General features: G+C 37.8%; 4 protein-coding genes across 5 annotated transcripts in view; 1 reads left to right on the top strand and 3 right to left on the bottom strand.

The window, feature by feature from the left end:
• Positions 1–1,462: 1,462 nt before the first annotated feature.
• LOC106341654 (ABC transporter G family member 17) lies at positions 1,463–4,381 on the bottom strand. Of its 2 annotated transcripts, none has more exons than XM_013780361.1 (2): positions 4,208–4,381; positions 1,463–3,615 (listed from the first exon to the last, which is right to left on the bottom strand). In XM_013780361.1, exon 2 carries the CDS (start codon positions 3,576–3,578, stop codon positions 1,587–1,589), a length of 1,992 nt encoding a protein of 663 aa, XP_013635815.1. In that variant the 5' UTR covers positions 3,579–3,615; positions 4,208–4,381; the 3' UTR covers positions 1,463–1,586. The 2 variants fall into 2 exon arrangements, with proteins under 2 accessions (XP_013635815.1, XP_013635814.1); XM_013780360.1 differs by having other exon boundaries at positions 1,463–3,625; positions 4,208–4,367.
• A 2,942-nt stretch (positions 4,382–7,323) lies between these two features.
• Positions 7,324–10,064, bottom strand: LOC106340523 (ABC transporter G family member 18-like). The gene is made up of 2 exons (XM_013779393.1): positions 10,009–10,064; positions 7,324–9,567 (listed from the first exon to the last, which is right to left on the bottom strand). The coding sequence occupies exon 2, from the start codon at positions 9,462–9,464 to the stop codon at positions 7,365–7,367; it is 2,100 nt and encodes a 699-aa protein (XP_013634847.1). The 5' UTR covers positions 9,465–9,567; positions 10,009–10,064; the 3' UTR covers positions 7,324–7,364.
• A 1,863-nt stretch (positions 10,065–11,927) lies between these two features.
• LOC106338618 lies at positions 11,928–13,669 on the bottom strand. The gene is made up of 4 exons (XM_013777555.1): positions 13,665–13,669; positions 13,515–13,573; positions 12,317–13,407; positions 11,928–12,248 (listed from the first exon to the last, which is right to left on the bottom strand). The coding sequence occupies exons 1-4, from the start codon at positions 13,667–13,669 to the stop codon at positions 11,928–11,930; spliced, it is 1,476 nt and encodes a 491-aa protein (XP_013633009.1).
• Positions 13,670–17,658: 3,989 nt separating this feature from the next.
• Positions 17,659–18,161, top strand: part of LOC106338617 (glutathione S-transferase T3-like) — a 1,704-nt gene continuing 1,201 nt past the window's right edge. Inside the window, exon 1 of the mRNA XM_013777554.1 lies at positions 17,659–18,158. Coding sequence (XP_013633008.1) covers positions 17,659–18,158 — 500 coding nt within the window. The remainder of the gene's footprint in view (positions 18,159–18,161) is intronic.

Genomic DNA, 18,161 nt, shown 5'->3' with positions numbered 1-18,161 from the left:
GTCTCCTCGGCTAGAAAGCCCCCTCCGACATTCGCCTTCCATACCACCACAAGTCCAACTTCAAGCTTCGGCTTCCGACGTCTGTAAACCCGGTGTCCGTGGGGTTCCACAATTAACTCGGGTTTTAGATCTGGAATTTTTCCAGTTGTCTCGGTTGTGCTCACCTTATGTCTCCTCCATCATCACTGTCGCTGGCCTTCCTACTCCGCTCACCGCTCCATTGTCATCATTTCAGCCATATCAGTTAAACATCGCCGCTTCTGTGCTCCGCCGTGATTCCTCGCAGTTCATCGGATTCTTTGACCGAGGAAGGCTGAGTCATTTTGTTCATGAGATGGGCTACTTTCATTTTGCAGTGAGCTTGACAAGCTCAATAAAGCTCCAAGGCTCCCATCTCTTCCTAGCAGTTTCACAGACCACTTTGATGTGGGGTGGATTGGTCTCCTTGAATAATCTTCTAAAAATGTTTGGTGGGTGCACTAGCGTTTTTACAGAGACATATTTACACACAAAGTTTTATCTCTCTTGTTCGAAGAGTAGCCTTTCTTTCCATTTACCGGTGGGTTCACCGGGACCATCATGTTCATCCTTTGCTTTCTTTTTAAGGAGTGCTTTCCCTCCAATCTTGTGGAAGTGTTTGTCCATATCTATAACCGTCTTGCTATCTTGTGGAGCGGTCCGTTCGGAGCCTGAAGATGCAGCGGGATTCGTTTCGACGAGTTTCTGAGGTGCGGATTGGATGTCAACGTCACAATTTAAGGTGACTATTTCTCTGCTGTCCGACCATGTCGTGAAAGCTACACTGACGCATTCAAGCACCGTCTTGAGTTCGCTGTCATCTTCTTCTTTTGAAGACCTATCCTTTTTATCTTATGCTGTTGTAGTTTATGCTTTCAATCAAAGAGGATGAACAATTCCCTCTATTATTTGTAATCAAGCAAGTTGAACTTAATGGAAATGTTGTGTTTCAAAAAAAAAAGAAGAAAATTTCAATATTTTTTTAAGGAAATTTCAGTATATTCCATCTTAAGTATACTTGATCCAACCTCTAGTGATGTAGTGGCAACACGAATGCATCAAAGACGGACTTGGCTTTTTATATTTCCAATCGCAAAATTTATTTGTGTTACATTTTTTGTTGACTTTAAGGGTTTAGGTGACTAATTTCTACCTACTATAGCTTTCCTTGCCGCCACGAGCAAAGGGTGCAAGACTGGTTCGCTACTTTGATTTCTATTCCGAGCAACTAAAATTTTTTTTTCGCTTTTGTTTCTTGAAAGGGAATATAGCATAGACACGGTAGGCTATTTTAAATTTTGTTAACTACACTATATTCACACCAACCATGTAAAAGAAGATAGGCGTGTTAGCGTTCTTGGAGGAACTGATTTTGAATGGAAAACTTCAAGGCTACTAGATTACCATATTATAGTTTATAGCCAATACCTAACACATACAGAAAGGCAGAAGATATATAAATATATATCACTAGTATTTCAAGATTCAAGAAAAGGGATTTGCTTCCACAATAAAACGTATGCTTCAGAAATACATTGATTTCACACTTTTGCTTCCAAAGATGACGTTCACGCCCTCTTATTCTTGCTTCCAAATGACAACGAAAAATAAAACAAGATCCTAAAAAAGAATCCCCAAGCTAGCGTAACCCACAAGCAACCCCATTTATCCAACTGCTCAATACCGTGTTGCTTAAGCAACTCAGATCCCGTCCTCAAACACGTTGACTCCGTTAACTCCATCCCTAAATAACTTCCCATTGTCTCCAGAAGCTTCTCCTTCATAGCCTCAGGCACTTCTTCCATGAACGTATTATCAAAAACTTGGTTCCCTCTAACAAAACAACGGGAAGGATCGTCGAACTCGTTGTGTAAAACGGCTTCATAAGGATACTTTAGTAGAGAAATGTAATGAATCCATATCCAGTAAAGATGGATACGGTCTCGGTTGATGTAGAATCCGCTGAAGAGTAGACAGTAAGAGAGATAACCAAACGTGACCATGTAACTCATCATCACGTTAGGTATCACACCAGAGACAAATGTAACAAAAGAGCATCCTGACCAGAAAGATGCAAAGATTATGAGAAGATAGTAGATGAAACCAGCTAAAGCGCCGTTTAAGCCAACGAACCAAAATGTTGTGGCTGCAAATCCAACTGAAAGTGCGAAGAGATGAGGCAGGGTCACTAGAGAGTGAGATATAACATAGGAGGATCTTCGATAAGCGTTGTGTGCAGTTTCTCTCATGAAAATGTATCTTTCTTGGATGAAAGCTGGTAGTCCATCGGCGCAACTGTAGAACATTGTAGCCATTGCGAATGAGAAGAAGCTTAGCCTCTCTTGTACGCCTCTAGGTGAGTCATCTACTCTCCAGTAAACCGTAGCCAAGAGAAAACCGGTCATCATGACAATGAAGACCCGTGTACCGATAAGCTCAGGTGTTCTGGTCCAATTTATCATGTAACGTTTAGCTAAGATAAGGGTCTCGACCCACCATGGGTTTACGTATGAAGCTTTTGAGTTATATGAAGTTGTGACAAGCTTTCCTCTAGTAATGCTTGCATTGATTGTTTCTATCAAGGGTGATGAGTTGTGGTGAGGCTCTTGACTACCTCTAAGCTTATTTTGTTGCCAACTTCGGTTGAATTCTACTAACCTTCTGGCTCCTTCAGAGGATCCTTCAAGATCTTTGATTAGGTCAAGTGTGAACTCCGCATTGTTCTCTTTATCAGGTATGGGACGACCAAACTCGGAGAAGAACAAGGGGAGAGTAGCAGGGGAGTCACTAAACACACACTGGCCAGAAGATAGGACGAGGAGCCGATCAAGAAACTCCATTATCCGACAACTAGGTTGATGGATTGACATAACTACGATACTTCCACTACACGCAATCTTTTTCAAGACTTGCACCACCATGAATGCACTGGTTGAGTCTAGTCCTGATGTTGGTTCGTCGAGGAACAACACAATGGGGTCGTGAATGATGTCGGTCCCAATCGATACACGCCTCCTCTCTCCACCAGAGACGCCACGATGACCTTCGTCTCCGATCATAGTGTTTTTAACAGTTCTAAGCCCTAACTGGTCGATTAGGGTTTCAACTCTGTCTCTCTTCTTAGATTTGGGTAGGCTTCTTGGAAGGCGAAACTCGGCAGAGAACATTAGGGTTTCTTGGACAGTGAGCATGGGGTAAAGGAGATCGTCTTGCATCACATAAGCAGATATAACTTGTAACACACGTGACTGCAAAGCTTCGCCGTTTAGAGTTACCGTGCCTTTCAAGCTACCTTCTGAGATCCGTCCAGCCAATGCATCGATAAGGGTTGATTTTCCAGAGCCGCTTGCTCCAAGAATGGCTAAGATCTCTCCTTCTTTGGTCTCTCCGGTGATACCGTTGAGCAGAGTCTTTACTTGAGCAGGGCTACGTCGGGAACGAAAACCAAAACGCCGTCGAAGTGTGACTTTATAGGTGAGGTCATTGAAGGCGAGGGATAATAATGGAATGGGCCGTGTCTCAGGTAAATCAACATTGATCACGGCGTCTTGTTGAAGCATTTCGCCAGAAGATCAACACAAGGAGCTGTATTCTTGTCTGTACTCAGCTAGGACATGATAAAAATTATTCTGTGTCAAAATTTTAGAAGGTAATAGTTGGATTACGTTTTCAATTTCTGTTGTATTAGCTTTATTTCATATTTTAGTTAAGATTAATCTTGCATATAGTGAATATTGATGAAATTTCATAATCAAAGGGTTGATTAATTGGGAAGGACTATAGGCTGTAGAAAGCCAGTTTTCTTTCTACAACATTTTTGTAAAACAATCATGCTTTAGATTTAGAAAATGAATCTCCAGCAAAAAACTTTTTTTTAAAAAATGTTAGCTCTGGAAATCAATTATTTCTACAGCTTTTATTTAGTGTTTCAATTGTCTTTGAAAATAAATCTACAGCTAAACAAAAAAAGTTTAAAACCACAGCCAAAAAGCTTATAACCTAATTTGTAAAGCAAAAAACATAAAGCTATAGCCCTTCCCAATCAACCCCAAATTTTATTTTTCCATCTGACTGTTTAAACTAATTTTATAGTTATTGTTACAAAAAACCTTGTTTTCCACAAATCAAGTTTATGAGAATTCATGGTTACTGAAAAACACACATGAAATAGAAAGATACAGAAATTTACCCAATGAAGTTAGAAGACCATTGTCGTTGTGGCAAGCACAAAATGAAATGATGAAAACTCGTTCGCAAATGTCTGTATAATTGATCCTAATCTGTTGCGCTTGAGAGACAACGGTGAATTAAAAAAATTTGTGAAAGAATGAGAAGTATATGGAGCTTGGTTGTGTAGTTGTACATTCTATGTGAATTAGATTACTTTATATATACCCGCAGAAACGGTAAGAGGTCTCGTGACGTATTGAAAAGGAGTCACTCAAAAATGTAACTTGCATTTTGTGTGTAGTGTAGACACACACAGTTCCTGTTTTTCTTATTGCTTTGTCCTCTTACTTCACATGCTTGGCCATTTAACCGATGTTGTACTAACACTAAGGAACACACAATTTAGTATTTGTAACCTTTCTCTTTTGCCTTTTCTTCACGGCGTAATTTATATATAGGACAACCTGAACCGGCCATGATTAAAAGCACATTAAGCACGTGCTTCTAGTTTTCAAAGTACTGATTTATTTTGGGGGCAAATCATTTATATGAAAGTAGGATCAGTACTCTAGCTACAAACAGAAAATGAATATAAGGCTGATTTATCAAAAACGACTTAAAATTCTTAAATTATAAATTTCTGAAAATTCTCATCCCTAGCTAGCAACAGTTTTCAATCTAAATTCATTCAGAATCCTCCATGATGTTGCCTTTTCATTACATTTTTCAAAAAAGTTATATACACAACTAAGTTTAGACTCCATTTCGGGGAAAAAAAAATAGTTATCATAGAACTTTGGACGACCTATAATCTTCCAAAAGGTCCGAAATCAGGTTTGAGAAATTCCGAATTAAAACTAACCCTTTGTACCAAGGATAGTTTGAATCTGAAAGACACACAAAAAAAAAATTCCTTACACTACCCCTCGAGTCACTAGACCCACAGGTACCTTTAGGCATGGGCATTCGGAGTCCCAATCGGGTTTCGGTTTTATCCATTCGGGTTTTGGTTTTTCGGGTTTATCAAAATCAACCCCATTCGGGTTATATAAAAGTTCGGTTCGGGACCGGTTCGGGTTCTATCGGGTTCGGATCGGGGTTAGTAAATCTTCGAAAAACCGGTATAACCCATTGTACTTTCGGGTTCGGGTCCCAATCGGTTCTTCGGTTTAAAAATACCTGATTTGAACCTATTTTGTAACTAAAACATAAATGAAATCGGTTTTTCGGATTTAAAATACATGATTTGTACATATTTTAATAGCCAAAACATAACTAAAATCGATTCAAAAATAAGAAAAAACATCAAACGTGATCATTCAAAATCAAGCGAAAGATAAACATAGTTAGTGATAGAAAAAAAACCAGATAAATAAAATCATAAAACAAAAAATAAGTTCTCATTAAATGAGAAACATTATTCAATGAAAACAAAACCAAAATCTAAAAACTTCAGGCTTCAACCGCCACATTCCACCATCAACCTTCGTGTAACAGATAATTATTTTAGAATTTCAATAATATCTTAAAGTATTTTGGATACATATTAAGAATTAAGATCATATTTGGTAGAAGTTTTTTTTGTGATTTTAAATGTTTCGGGTTCTATCGGATATCCATTTAGGTCCGGGTTCGGTTCGGATAATACTCATAACCCAAAATACCAAAAAACAGGATCCATTCGGTATTTATGTCGGGTTCGGATCGGTTCGGATTCATTTTTATCGGATCGGTTTCGGTTCGGATTTTCGGGTTCGGTTTATTTGCCCAGCCCTAGGTACCTTGGTCCATTTTGAAAATCTTGTGGTTGAAAATAAAATTTAACACAAGTTGATGGGTACTGAGTCTACTGACTAGTAAGGGCAGACCACAAAAAAATGATTCGATCTACTGCAATAATTTGTATTTTTTTGGCGCTTTAAATTTGTTTTTATATTTGCCTTTGGACAAATGCCAAAAAGGTCATTAAACTCATTCTCGATCTTTATCTGAAACACAGAGCAGATAGAGAATATACGCGGACCAATGAAATAGCCACGCGGGCTCTCGCTAGCCAATAGCAATCTGATTTTAGATTCACATCCTACAAAACCGTACTTAATACGATCACTTTTGCACACTTTCACGCGGGCTCTCTTGTTCACATCCAATTTTTTTTTAAGAATAATTATTAGTATAGTTTGAAATTTTATAATATTTTAGTAACCAATAAGAAGAGAAGAACGATGAACAAAATCAATATCAAGCTTTCTCGTCAAGGGAAGATGAATAAGTTAGGAGAGTAACTATTGTATAAAGTTTCTGTTACATTGATTGATGCCAAAATATGGTGTTGTAAAGAAAGTAACCGGGACAAACTGGATTGTCTAGACATTTCCATCTAAATCAAGATATACAGATGTAATATTCCCTTCAAGATGGAGAAAATATATTAATATCCATCTTACTTAGAAGAAATGCAAACTAAGGAAAACTGATTGAGTAAATAGGTCAGCCAATTTATACATGTTCAAACATGAAGCGTTCTGATCAAACCCATTTGAATCTTCTCAAAAACGCTATGACTATCTAGTTCTACATGTTGGTACGTTCGTGTGAGACCGGGTTATTGGCGATATGGAGCACCCATGTTATCACAATAGAAAGAAAAGGGCTAAGTGGCAATCCAAAGATCATGGAGAAGATAGCTAACCACATCATTCCTTTTAACATCAAAAGGCATGGAGCAATATTCATCTTCAACTGAAGAAATGGGCTCTTACATTATGATTATTGGATTTCTAAGAAATGATCAGGGAAAAAGCCAACAAAAGTACAAAATCCATACACTAATCTCCGCGTATTAGACGTAGGTTTAGACGTAGAGACATTAAAATGTATAGACACCATATGATACCCGCTAAAATTTGAGAATTTAATTTATGTGAGTTATAATTTTTATATGGCCAGCTCTCCAGTAATTGTGATAACTGAAACTGAAAGAGAAATATAAGTGTGATACTATTCCCAAAAGGATACAACGAAGAAAGAACTAAAAACGTTACAATTTGATTACAAAAACAACAACAAGGAGAAGACTTGGAAATGTCAAGCTTCACTTAAATATGTATATTAAGGGTAGCTAGAGAAACAACATTGAGGCCAATAGAAGTTTGCTTTGTGTTTGTGGAATTCCTTCACGTCCTCTTATTCTTGCTTCCAAACAACAGGGACAAGTAAAACAAGATCCTAAAGAAGATACCCCAAGCAAACGTAACCCACAAGCAATCCCATTTGCTCAACTGAGATATACCTTGCTGCAAAAGCAAGTCAGGCCCTGTTCTCAAGCATGTGGACTCCGTTATCTTAGTTCCTAAAGAGTTACCCAGTGTATCAAACATCTTAACCTTTATCGCATCAGGCACTTTGGCGAAAAGCGTACCATCAAATACTTGAACTCCTCTTACAAAACATCGAGATGGGTCATCAAACTCATTGATCAAGACAGCTTCATAAGGATACTTCATCAATGAGATGTAATGAAACCATATCCAGTAACCCGGTATCCGATCACGGTTAATGAAGAATCCACCCATCAGTAGACAGTACGAAAGATAGGAAATAGTGACCATGAAACTTATCATGACATTCGGAATAAGACCGGATATGAAGGTAACGAAAGAGGAACCAGACCAAAAGGCTGCGTAGATAATGACACAGTAATACAAGAAGCTCTCTAGTCCACCGCTTAAACCAACTGTCCAGAACGTGGTAACAGCAAATGCAATGGAGAGAGCGAGTAGCTGAGGCAGAGACACGAGAACGTGAGATATAACGTATGAGTATGTCCTGTATGCATTGTGAGTTGTCTCTCTCAAGAAAATGTAACGTTCATGGATAAAGACAGGGAGGTTGTCTGCACAGGTGTAGAACATTGTGGACATGGCGAATGAAAAGAAAGCCATTCTCTCTTGTGCACCTCGTGGAGTGTTGTCCAGCCTCCAATATATAGTAGCTAAGATAAGACCAGTCACCAGGACCGTAGCGAGCCGTGTTATAATGAGCTCGGGGGTGCGGGACCAGTTTTTAATGTAACGTTTGGATAATATATATATCTCGAGCAATGGCCTGTTTGCGTATGATACTGTCTCCATTGAGATGGGCTTGGAGCTGGTCGAGCCGGAGACTAGTTTGCCTCTGGAAACACTTGTAGTGATGGATTCTTTTAGAGACAATGCTTTGTAAGGAGTGGTCATTGGCGTGGCTCGAGGAGATTGGTTCTGTTGCCACTTCTCGTTGAACTCTACTAACTCTTCGGTTCCTTTGGTCGATCCTTCTAGCTCTCGGACTAGGTCAAGTGCAAACTCTGTGATGTTCTCTTTCCCCGGGACTGGATGTCCGAAATCAGACAAGAACTGAGGAAGACTTGTCGGATATCCACTGAACACACTCTTGCCGCGAGATAAGATGATAAGACGGTCGAGCAAGTCTATGATACGAGCGCTAGGTTGATGTATCGACATAATTACCATACTGCCACTACGAGCGATACGCTTAAGAACTTGCACCACCATAAAGGCGTTGGTGGAGTCCAACCCCGAAGTAGGTTCGTCCAGGAACAAGACAATGGGGTCGTGGATGATGTCGGCACCGATCGACACGCGCCGCCGCTCTCCGCCGGAGACCCCACGGTGTCCTTCGTCTCCTATTATTGTATCCGCCGCGTTTCTGAGCCCTAGCTTGTCTATTAATGCTTCAACACGCTCCATTTTCTTGGACTTGGACAAGCTTCTCGGAAGACGAAACTCTGAAGCGAACATTAGTGTTTCTTTGACGGTGAGCATCGGAAACAAGAGATCGTCTTGCATGACGTATGCTGATATCACTTTTAGGAGTTGACTTTTCAAAACTTTCTCTCCGTTTAGAGTTACCGTACCTCTCAAGCTACTCACACGTCCCGCCAGTGCGTCGATCAACGTGGACTTACCGGCTCCGCTTGCACCGAGAACGGCAAGGACATCGCCGTCGCAAACCTCGCCGGAAACATCGTTGAGTAGAGTTTTGACCGAGTCGGCTTTTCCCCTGACATCGTAACAGAGATTGTTGAAGGATAAGAGAAACGGCACAGGTCTTGTTTCAGGGGAAGCGACATCCAATACGTGATGAACCGAAGCATCTTCGCCGGAGTCTTTCTTCCGGTGACCGTCTTCGAGATCTTTTAGCAGTTCGCCGAGCGTTGGTGACTCCCAGCCGCCGTCGAGAGAGATTTCTTGGGATTCCGCTGCAACACGTGGCATCTTGACAGCCAAGTTAAGGGCGTTTTCTTTTGCGGCAGTTATAACGGTGATTTATTGGAGATGATCAAGCTAACCGTGAAGAATCAATGTGCATGTGGGAAGCCTGATTAAATCATAAACATCTTTTTAAAAAATAATCATAAATATCTTTATTTTGAAAATAGATAAATATATAGTTTATAAAGTAACATGCATATATAGTTGACTTCAACACATGATAGACAAGCTGATACGCAATAGAAACTCATCGAAGGGATACGAGACAGCAATGTCCGTATGGTTTGCTTGTCAAATTAACTGGTTGATTTTATACATACATGTAATCTATGTGTTTAGCCCATTAGATGGTTGATTTCACGCTGCAGTTCATTGTAAAAACGTTTTAAATCGAATAAATTTAATATTCATTCAAACAAAAAACGTAACATGCATATGAAATATGGATTCAATTTTAACTGGACAATAAAGTATTGTAAAGATCATGAACAATAAAAAGAATGTAGAAACTGGTATATCTACTAAATGTATGAAATTGTTAACTTACGAGTTAAATTTTCAGTTATCTTCTCTCTGGAGCTTAAAACATATCTGAAGTTCAATATTTGTTTCGTGTGCTGAGAGCTCTCTATTTCTCTTATTTGACGGGAATAGAAAACCCACTAATTATTTTAATATGAAAATTTTAAATTAAAATTAAATAAAGTAAAGAAGAAATAAGAATCGTGTCTCTTTAATTAGTAAGAAAGTAAGAAACTCTATGAAAAGGATTCGTGAGTCCGTGACTACTGACATCCTAAATAAATAATGGATTAGTTGGCAAAAATAAATAAATAGTGAAATGTTATTAAATCAAAGAATAATAATGTGGCGAATAATATGGATGGCAAAAGGTGACGAATCAATTTTTGGTATACCAAAACATAAACGAGCAAGTGTTGTGCTGTTTTGTTTATGGGATTTTTCGTGTTTATGATGTAGCTTCCCTTTAGAACGAATAACAAGAGAGGTTAATCCGTTTTACCCAAAAAGAGGTTATCCGCGCGAATATCCGTTTTACATTTTTCTAAATCAAAATAATAATGTGTTTAAATAAAATATTTTTAAACACAACAATTTTATAGTATATATTAATATTTTTTTTTTTTAAATCAAGTGTATCATCCACATTTTAAAAAAAATAATACAAAAACGTTGAAAATGTTAAAATAGAATATTTTGAAAATCAAGACCAATCACAAAATATTCAGGGCTGTAATTGAGTTCTAATAGCTGCTTATTACTTAAATTTTGTATAAATATAGTCCCATAATCAAATACATGAGTGGTAATAAGTACATTTCGAGTCAACGAGGTAAACTTCACCATCGACGGTTAAAAACAGTTAATGATTTTCTAAAAAATTTGGAGTACTCTAACGGATCGTTTGGTGGACGTACGAAATTGTAATGTTTGATTTAGGGAATATTCGTTCGAATCAAGTCATTTGAATTCCTTTTTTCGGGTTCATAAATGTATATTAAAAAAAATAAGTACATGAGAGAATGATGTCAGGAAAGAATTTAAGTACATGTGGGAATCTTATATATATGTATTGTTTAATGTATATTGATTATGGAGACAGATCTTTGATTTAGTTATTCAGTCTCCATTATACATGTATAATGTATATCGATAATTCATGTATAAACTATACACGAACTAACCCCGACTGCATGTGCCGAATATTGTATTCATGTACTAATACTAGTTTGAATTTTATATAAAATACTGCTTTGGTCTCAATTATGTTCTCACCAAAAATAATATTAAAAAATAAATAATAGAGGAGAGAGGAGAGAACATGTTCTAGTACTAATTCTACACTTGTTTTGATTTAATTGGTTCAATTCGTTTTTATTCATTAAATATAGTTAGGGAAAATCGCATTTTAAACCCTCAAAGTGAGCAGGAGACGCACTTTAAACCTCGACACTTAAAAACTAACACTTTAAACCATCAAAGGTACAACCCTAACACATTTAACCTCCAAACTTACCTCCGTGTTTCCGTCGTCGAAATGTTAAACGGAACAGTAAACGGAGTTTACAGACTCATTAACAGACGTGATGATTGTTATGTCCAAGTACTGATGTTGTTGTCTTAGTCTGAGATGTTAGCTGTTGGCTTGGTTTATGTGAGACTTTGTTCTTTTGTTATTGTGTTGTAAGCCTTATAGTGGCTGTGTAAGACTTTGTTCTTATGTTATGGCAGTGTTTGTAAGACTGATTTCAAGTTAAGTATTGCATTGGATTCCTCTTGATTATGAAAACAAAAAAAAAGTGTAACAAAATGAAGTTCAAAACATGAGTCTAAAGCCGATAATAGAGTAAAAACATGAGTCTGAAGCCGATAATAGAGTCTACTAAACACAAAAAAAGATGCTACAATCAAAAACCAAAACAAGTAGAAACTGAATCAAACAACTTAGTCTGTTGGAGGATGGCTGCTTGGATTAAGGTTAGACCTATCATAAACCCGGTCTCCAAAAACTTCGAAAGGGCGATCAGTGTAAGGACTCCAAAACGTCCCAACACCAAATGGAATGGCAGCAGTTTTCCTTATCTTCAATGGTCGCCCTGTAGGGGCCTTCTTCACATGTGGCTTGACCTGATTTGTTGAGGACGAAGGTTGAGGAGCACTAGAACTTACATCAGCTACTATGTTATCAGTTGAAGTTACAGGCTGAGAGCTGCTCACTGGTGTTTTCTTTCTTCCTTTTGGCTTTGGTGGTGGTTTCGGATGGTCCTGAAACACAATCATTATTTAGAGACATTTTATTACTTTAAGCAAGAGAGACAAAACATATAATAAACCTCATTTGGATGCTTTCGAGGTCGGCCCCGTCGGTTCTTTCGTCCTTCTACAGTAACAGGTTCATTCTTGCAACTTGTTTTAATGTGTCCAGCTTGCTTGCATTGGCTGCAATGTGGAATTCTTCCATGTCTAGTTGATTTTCCTGCAGTTTTAAGATCTTCAAACGGTTCTTTTCTCCGGTCTCTAGTCTTTGGACGTCCTCGTGGTTTACGAAATTCAGGAACAGCAATTGGAGTCTTGTATGTCTTCTTCCAGAACTTCTCTCCATACACAGGTTTGATGTTATTTTCATATGTTGCCCTCAACACACTCGTGTAATAGTACTCTGCTACATACCTCGTTGTATCATCTTCATTATCATCCAAAATACATACAGCATGCTTGCACGGTATACCGGTTAGATCCCACTTTCGACAAGCACATTGGTGAGTGGCTAAATTCACAGAATAACCACATTCGAACTCATTCACCTCGTACACATGCTTGCTACTGCGTAATGTCGAGCAATATTGCTTAGCAACCCTAGCCTTCTCTAACACCACCATTGTAATTGGTGTGACAAACGTGTCACACTTCTCAGCTTTCAGAAACCTTCTTGATACCCTTCTCATAGCTTGTCTTCGTATGTCCTCTAAAAGATTAATCACTGGCTTCGACCTGGCCATCTTGATAGTCCTGTTGAAACTCTCGGATAAGTTGTTGTGAACATCTGCACAATGTGACTCCAAACTGAAGAATGCACGGCACCATCTACGTGGTTCTGTTGCTAGTAGAGCATCGCAAGCCGTCTGATCATAGTCCTCGAGTAGCTTCATTCGCTCATCATATTCTCCTTCAGTAAAACTGTAGGCAACACCCCAAAAGAGATTCTTGTATTCTGACCTTGAGAATCCTTGTTTTCTCCAATTGGCATAGATATGCCTCGCACACATACGATGTTCAGCATTTGGAAGCTCAGCCTCTATCGCAATCACTAGCCCTTTTTGCTTATCAGATATAATAGTCAGTTGCTCTCCGTTTCCTAAGTCTAAATCTGCTTTCAGCTTCTTCACAAACCAGCCCCAAGTATCTTTATTCTCACTTTTAACCACTGCCCATGCAATTGGATACATTCGGTTATGAATTTTTCCCATGAGATGTCATACAATTCCCACTGCACAGAAATTTCAAACAACTCTCCCACGTACTTGTAGTCACCGTTGTTTTTCTCCATAGATCCACCGACATGGATTCTCAAATCAATCATCGTTCCTTCTCTGTAGAGTAGGAGAAAAGAAAAAAATGTTAGATCATCCAGACAAGCACCAAACACCCAGAATCGATATGGGGAGAGAAACGAAAGCTTACCCCATTTCGAAAAGAGCATTCGATTTCGTCTTTCTCTTCTTTCAAATCGTCTTGCTCTGCTTTCGCTGTCTCCTCTGTTTCTATTTTTATCGGATTAGAGTTATAAAACCCTAGATCCCCAATTTGATTTTGATTTTCGTTAAGTTAATAGAGCACATGTTTAACACGTTTTTTTAAGTAAAACGTCTGTTAATGAGTATGTAAACTCCGTTTACTGTTCCGTTTAACATTTCGACGGTGGAGACACGGAGGTAAGTTTGGAGGTTAAATGTGTTAGGGTTGTACCTTTGATGGTTTAAAGTGATAGTTTTTAAGCGTCGAGGTTTAAAGTGCGACTCCTGCTCACTTTGAGGGTTTAAAATGCGATTTTCCCAATATAGTTATATAAATAAATAGTAATGTATCTTAGTATAATAATTGGGAGAGACACACTTTGAGAACTTTATGGTGGATGATGTTCGGCATCATTAAACTCTGTTTTTAATGATTTCTTAGCCGAAGTTCTTAACTAATGATTTGAGATTTTTTTTTTTTTGCTTTTACGGCTAAGAGAGGACTCTTATATTTCTTATTTAAGAGACGACTCTTAAATTTTCTTAGTTAAAATCTAAGAAAAGTTAAGAACCGTCTCTTAGTCGAAGTTAAGAATCCTAATTAAGAGACTGGAGTTAATGATAGTCTAAGAACATGTTTATTGAGGGGTTCTTAGGTTGAGCCCAAATAAACATGCTCCAAGAGTACCTCACATATATAATAATAATATAATTAAGTTTTATAACTAAATGCCAAAATAAGAGTGAGCCAACAGAAAAGTGTTAAGCATTTTTCTTTAAATAACATATATTTTGAACATTTTCATTATTATTTTAGTTATTATATTTACTGTACAATGTATAATGTTTTTATATATATTTTTATGTAATGGCTATTTTTGAAAAAACTGATGTAACCATTATTTAGTAAATAAAAATAAAATTATCTGTTAATATAATTAATTTATTATTAATTGAAATGTTTTGTAGTATTTAAACCTGTAAAACTAAGTTCTATTTATTTTTATTGCTTATAAATTATTTGTTTTTTTTAATTACTTAATTTATCTCAATCATTTGAAAGAAAATTGTTAGGACTTATTAAAAAGATGAGTTCTAATATTTTATATTGTTTGGACACAAAATTAATTACAGTGTTGTTTGAAAATATAAATAATAATATAAGGAAAGGAGTAGGCATGATCATTTTATCCGCACCCGAAGATCCGATCCGGAACTGACCTGAAAATACAGGTTCGGGTCCAGAACCGACCCGGGACCAGTCGGGTATTTTTGGAACTGACATTTATTAGACTTAATGACTTATTGTACAACCTGATGCTTACACTTCCCTTTGTAAACTTAATGACTTATTGAACCTGTACGATTTAACTATATACTGGGTACTGCAAGTTTTCAAATTGTTTTTTGTCATGGTTATTGCAGTTTTGAAATGGCTATGGTTTTATGTTTGGGTAATATGCAGGTTCATGAGTAAAAATAGACCCAAAACTCACATTTTAGACCCGGAAATACGTGAAACCGACCTGAAATACTAGGAACCGACCCGAAATACGTGATATTTACCCGAAAATGGATCTGAAATATCTGGAAACTGACACCATAAAGATCTGAAAAAATTTGAGTGTTAACGGGTCCGACACAAGTGGACCCGACAAGATCTGACCCGGAACCGACCGAAAAATTATAAGTATCTAGTTGGGTCCAAATTTCTAGGACCCCAAGGATCCGGACCCAACAAGATCCAATCCGAACCTGATCCGAAGATCCAGATACTCAAACCTAGAAAGAAATATATTGTTTGGAAACATGGCTAGTAGTATAAATAAAATAATATTAGTGATTTGACGTAAGTTTAACAATTAAGTAAAAAAGTGTATTTAATTTAAAACTTACAAAATATAGGTTAGGTTCAACACAATGTTTATGTTTTAATAATATAGTTACAAGTAACAATAGTATAATACTAATCTCAATTTTATTACTAAAAAGTTAAGAAATTTATAAATTTATTTGAATAGACATAATGGCCACTTCAAAGATTTTATTTCTAGAAACCCCAAATTTTATTAAAATATTAATGTTAAACTGGTAAAATATTCTTTAATTAGCTTTCTACCAAGTAGAGATACTTGTAAAATATTTATATTGCTACTATCTAACATAGAAGTTTGAAATATTGTATCTCAGATAATTAAGAAATCAGCTCAAAAGTATTTTAAATAAGTTTTCCTTTAAAAAACCATCTTATGAAATATATATTTTAGATAAATGACTCGAAAAAGTATATAAATACTTTATTTTTGAATATTTATTACAGAAAAATAAATAGAGATAAAACGATCATAAATGTTACTGCTATTCGACCATAATTATCGGTGACTCTTAGTGAGTTTTTAAAGTAAATGCATGAATTAATTAAATGGAAACAAAATAAAGGAGGAGATTATCGATCCTTATTTTGGGATTTTCGGAACCGTTTATAAAAATGGGTTTGGAAACACGCGTCGCCTTCAAAGCCTCCTCTCTTATTTTTTTTCTTTCTTCTCATTTCTCTCTTTCCTCTCGTTTTCTCCGTCTCCAAAAGGCGATGGCGACGACGAATCTCCTCACGGCATATTCTCCCGGCTTCTGTCGTCTGCTCCGTTGGAAGATCGATCGAAACCGCCGCGTACGACCAGAGTCTCGGTCCTCACGGCGTCTCTCTCGTCTTCTCCGTCAGAAGACAGATCCAAACCCACTGTCGACGACGATTCTGTCGGTCCTCACGGCGTCTTCTCCAGATTGGAGAGTCTCTCAGGTTTCTGGTGAACGCTGCGGTGGTGAAGAAGTTCATGAAGGTAAGCCCCATCCATCGTCGATTCTTATTCCATGCATCTCTGATTCTGTATGATTTGAGCGCGTAGAGCGATTAGGTATCTTGGACTATAAGCGATTACGGTTTTTAGGTTTGTGGTCATTGTAAAGCTTTGGTCTTTCATCGAAATTTGGTAGGCTTCTTGGTGGGTTTGTCTGATTGTTTTGTTAAAAAGTTGCATGTTTAGTGGGTTTTGTCTGTTTGTTTTATTACGATTAGAGTCGACTCGAGTAAGATTCATTACATTTTCTGTTGATGGCTAAAGAGCTTACGTTGTAACATCACACGTTGTAACATCACTTCTCGAAATGGCAGATGAGATTGTTATGTTTTAATTGATGTTTTGCGTCTAAGTAAAGACCAGTGTTGACTGTGTTGTTAATTATGGCAGGGACCGAAGCTCTGCCTCCCGTGTTTTCGAGAACAGTTTGGAGATAGGAAGATCACAGTCTTTCAGCTCTCGCCTGAAGCTCCTACCCCTGTCGGTGAAGCAACTACTACTTCCGACTGGCGTTGAGGTAACTTCCCACAAAACTTCTTGTAACTTTTTCTTAATTGCACAAATTGGATAGCAGTTAGGTTAATAAATGCGTGTAAGAGTTAGGTTGTTGTTAGTATGAATGCTTGCGATGAATGATTGTGCTGAATGGTTGGATAAACTGCTTGTTTGATTGTAACTCTAGGAATGTGTGGTAGTAATAAATATGTTTAGGTACTTGTCCACTCATCTCAACTCAAATTAAGTGAAAGAGGAAATACAATTACAAGACCCGTATCTAACTACATATTCTTCTTCTCTTCTCTATTAATCCTCCTACTTTCTCTCTTTCTTTTAATCTTCATACACGATCTTCTTCTTCCCTTTGATCTGTCTTTCAATCTGTCCTCAAATTTAGTTAATCTTCTTACTAGATATTCTTATTCTCTTCTCTACTCTCTGATATTTTAGGATATGGATTCCACGAATCCATATCCTATGTCAGCCAATTTTGTTGACCTATTGAACAGTCAACAAGAGAGTGTCGTTCCTGAACCCTGTCCCTATGCGAGTTTTCAACATGTCGAATCATCACATCTCCCTGAAATGGCAAGCTTCTGTGAAGACTCAACTACAGAGCGTAGAGAAAGGAAGAAGTGGACAGTCACAGACGACCTTGTGCTCATTAGCGCCTGGTTAAACACCAGCAAGGACCCGGTGGTGGGCAATGAGCAGAAAGCAGGGGCGTTTTGGAGCCGCATTGCGGCTTACTTCGCAGCCAGTCCAACGGTGGAAAGAGGTGCAAAGCGTGAGGCTATTCAATGTAAGCAGCGATGGCAGAAGATGAACGATCTAGTCTGTAAGTTTTGTGGATCCTATGCGGCTGCAACTAGACAGAAGACAAGTGGTCAGAATGAGGCTGACACTGTGAAACTGGCACACGAGATCTTCTACAACGATCACAAGATCAAATTTAACCTCCACCATGCTTGGGAGGAGCTGAGGAATGACCAGAAATGGTGTGAAGTTGCTAGTAGGAAGATTGATGGAACCAGCAAGAAGAGAAAGTTTGATGATGGAGCTCAATCAGAGAGCTCTCAAGCAACGTC

Source organism: Brassica oleracea, chromosome C4 (genome assembly GCF_000695525.1).
Source record: "Brassica oleracea var. oleracea cultivar TO1000 chromosome C4, BOL, whole genome shotgun sequence".
NCBI classification, from domain to species: Eukaryota; Viridiplantae; Streptophyta; class Magnoliopsida; order Brassicales; family Brassicaceae; genus Brassica; species Brassica oleracea.
This window is presented reverse-complemented; position numbering and strand designations above follow the sequence as displayed.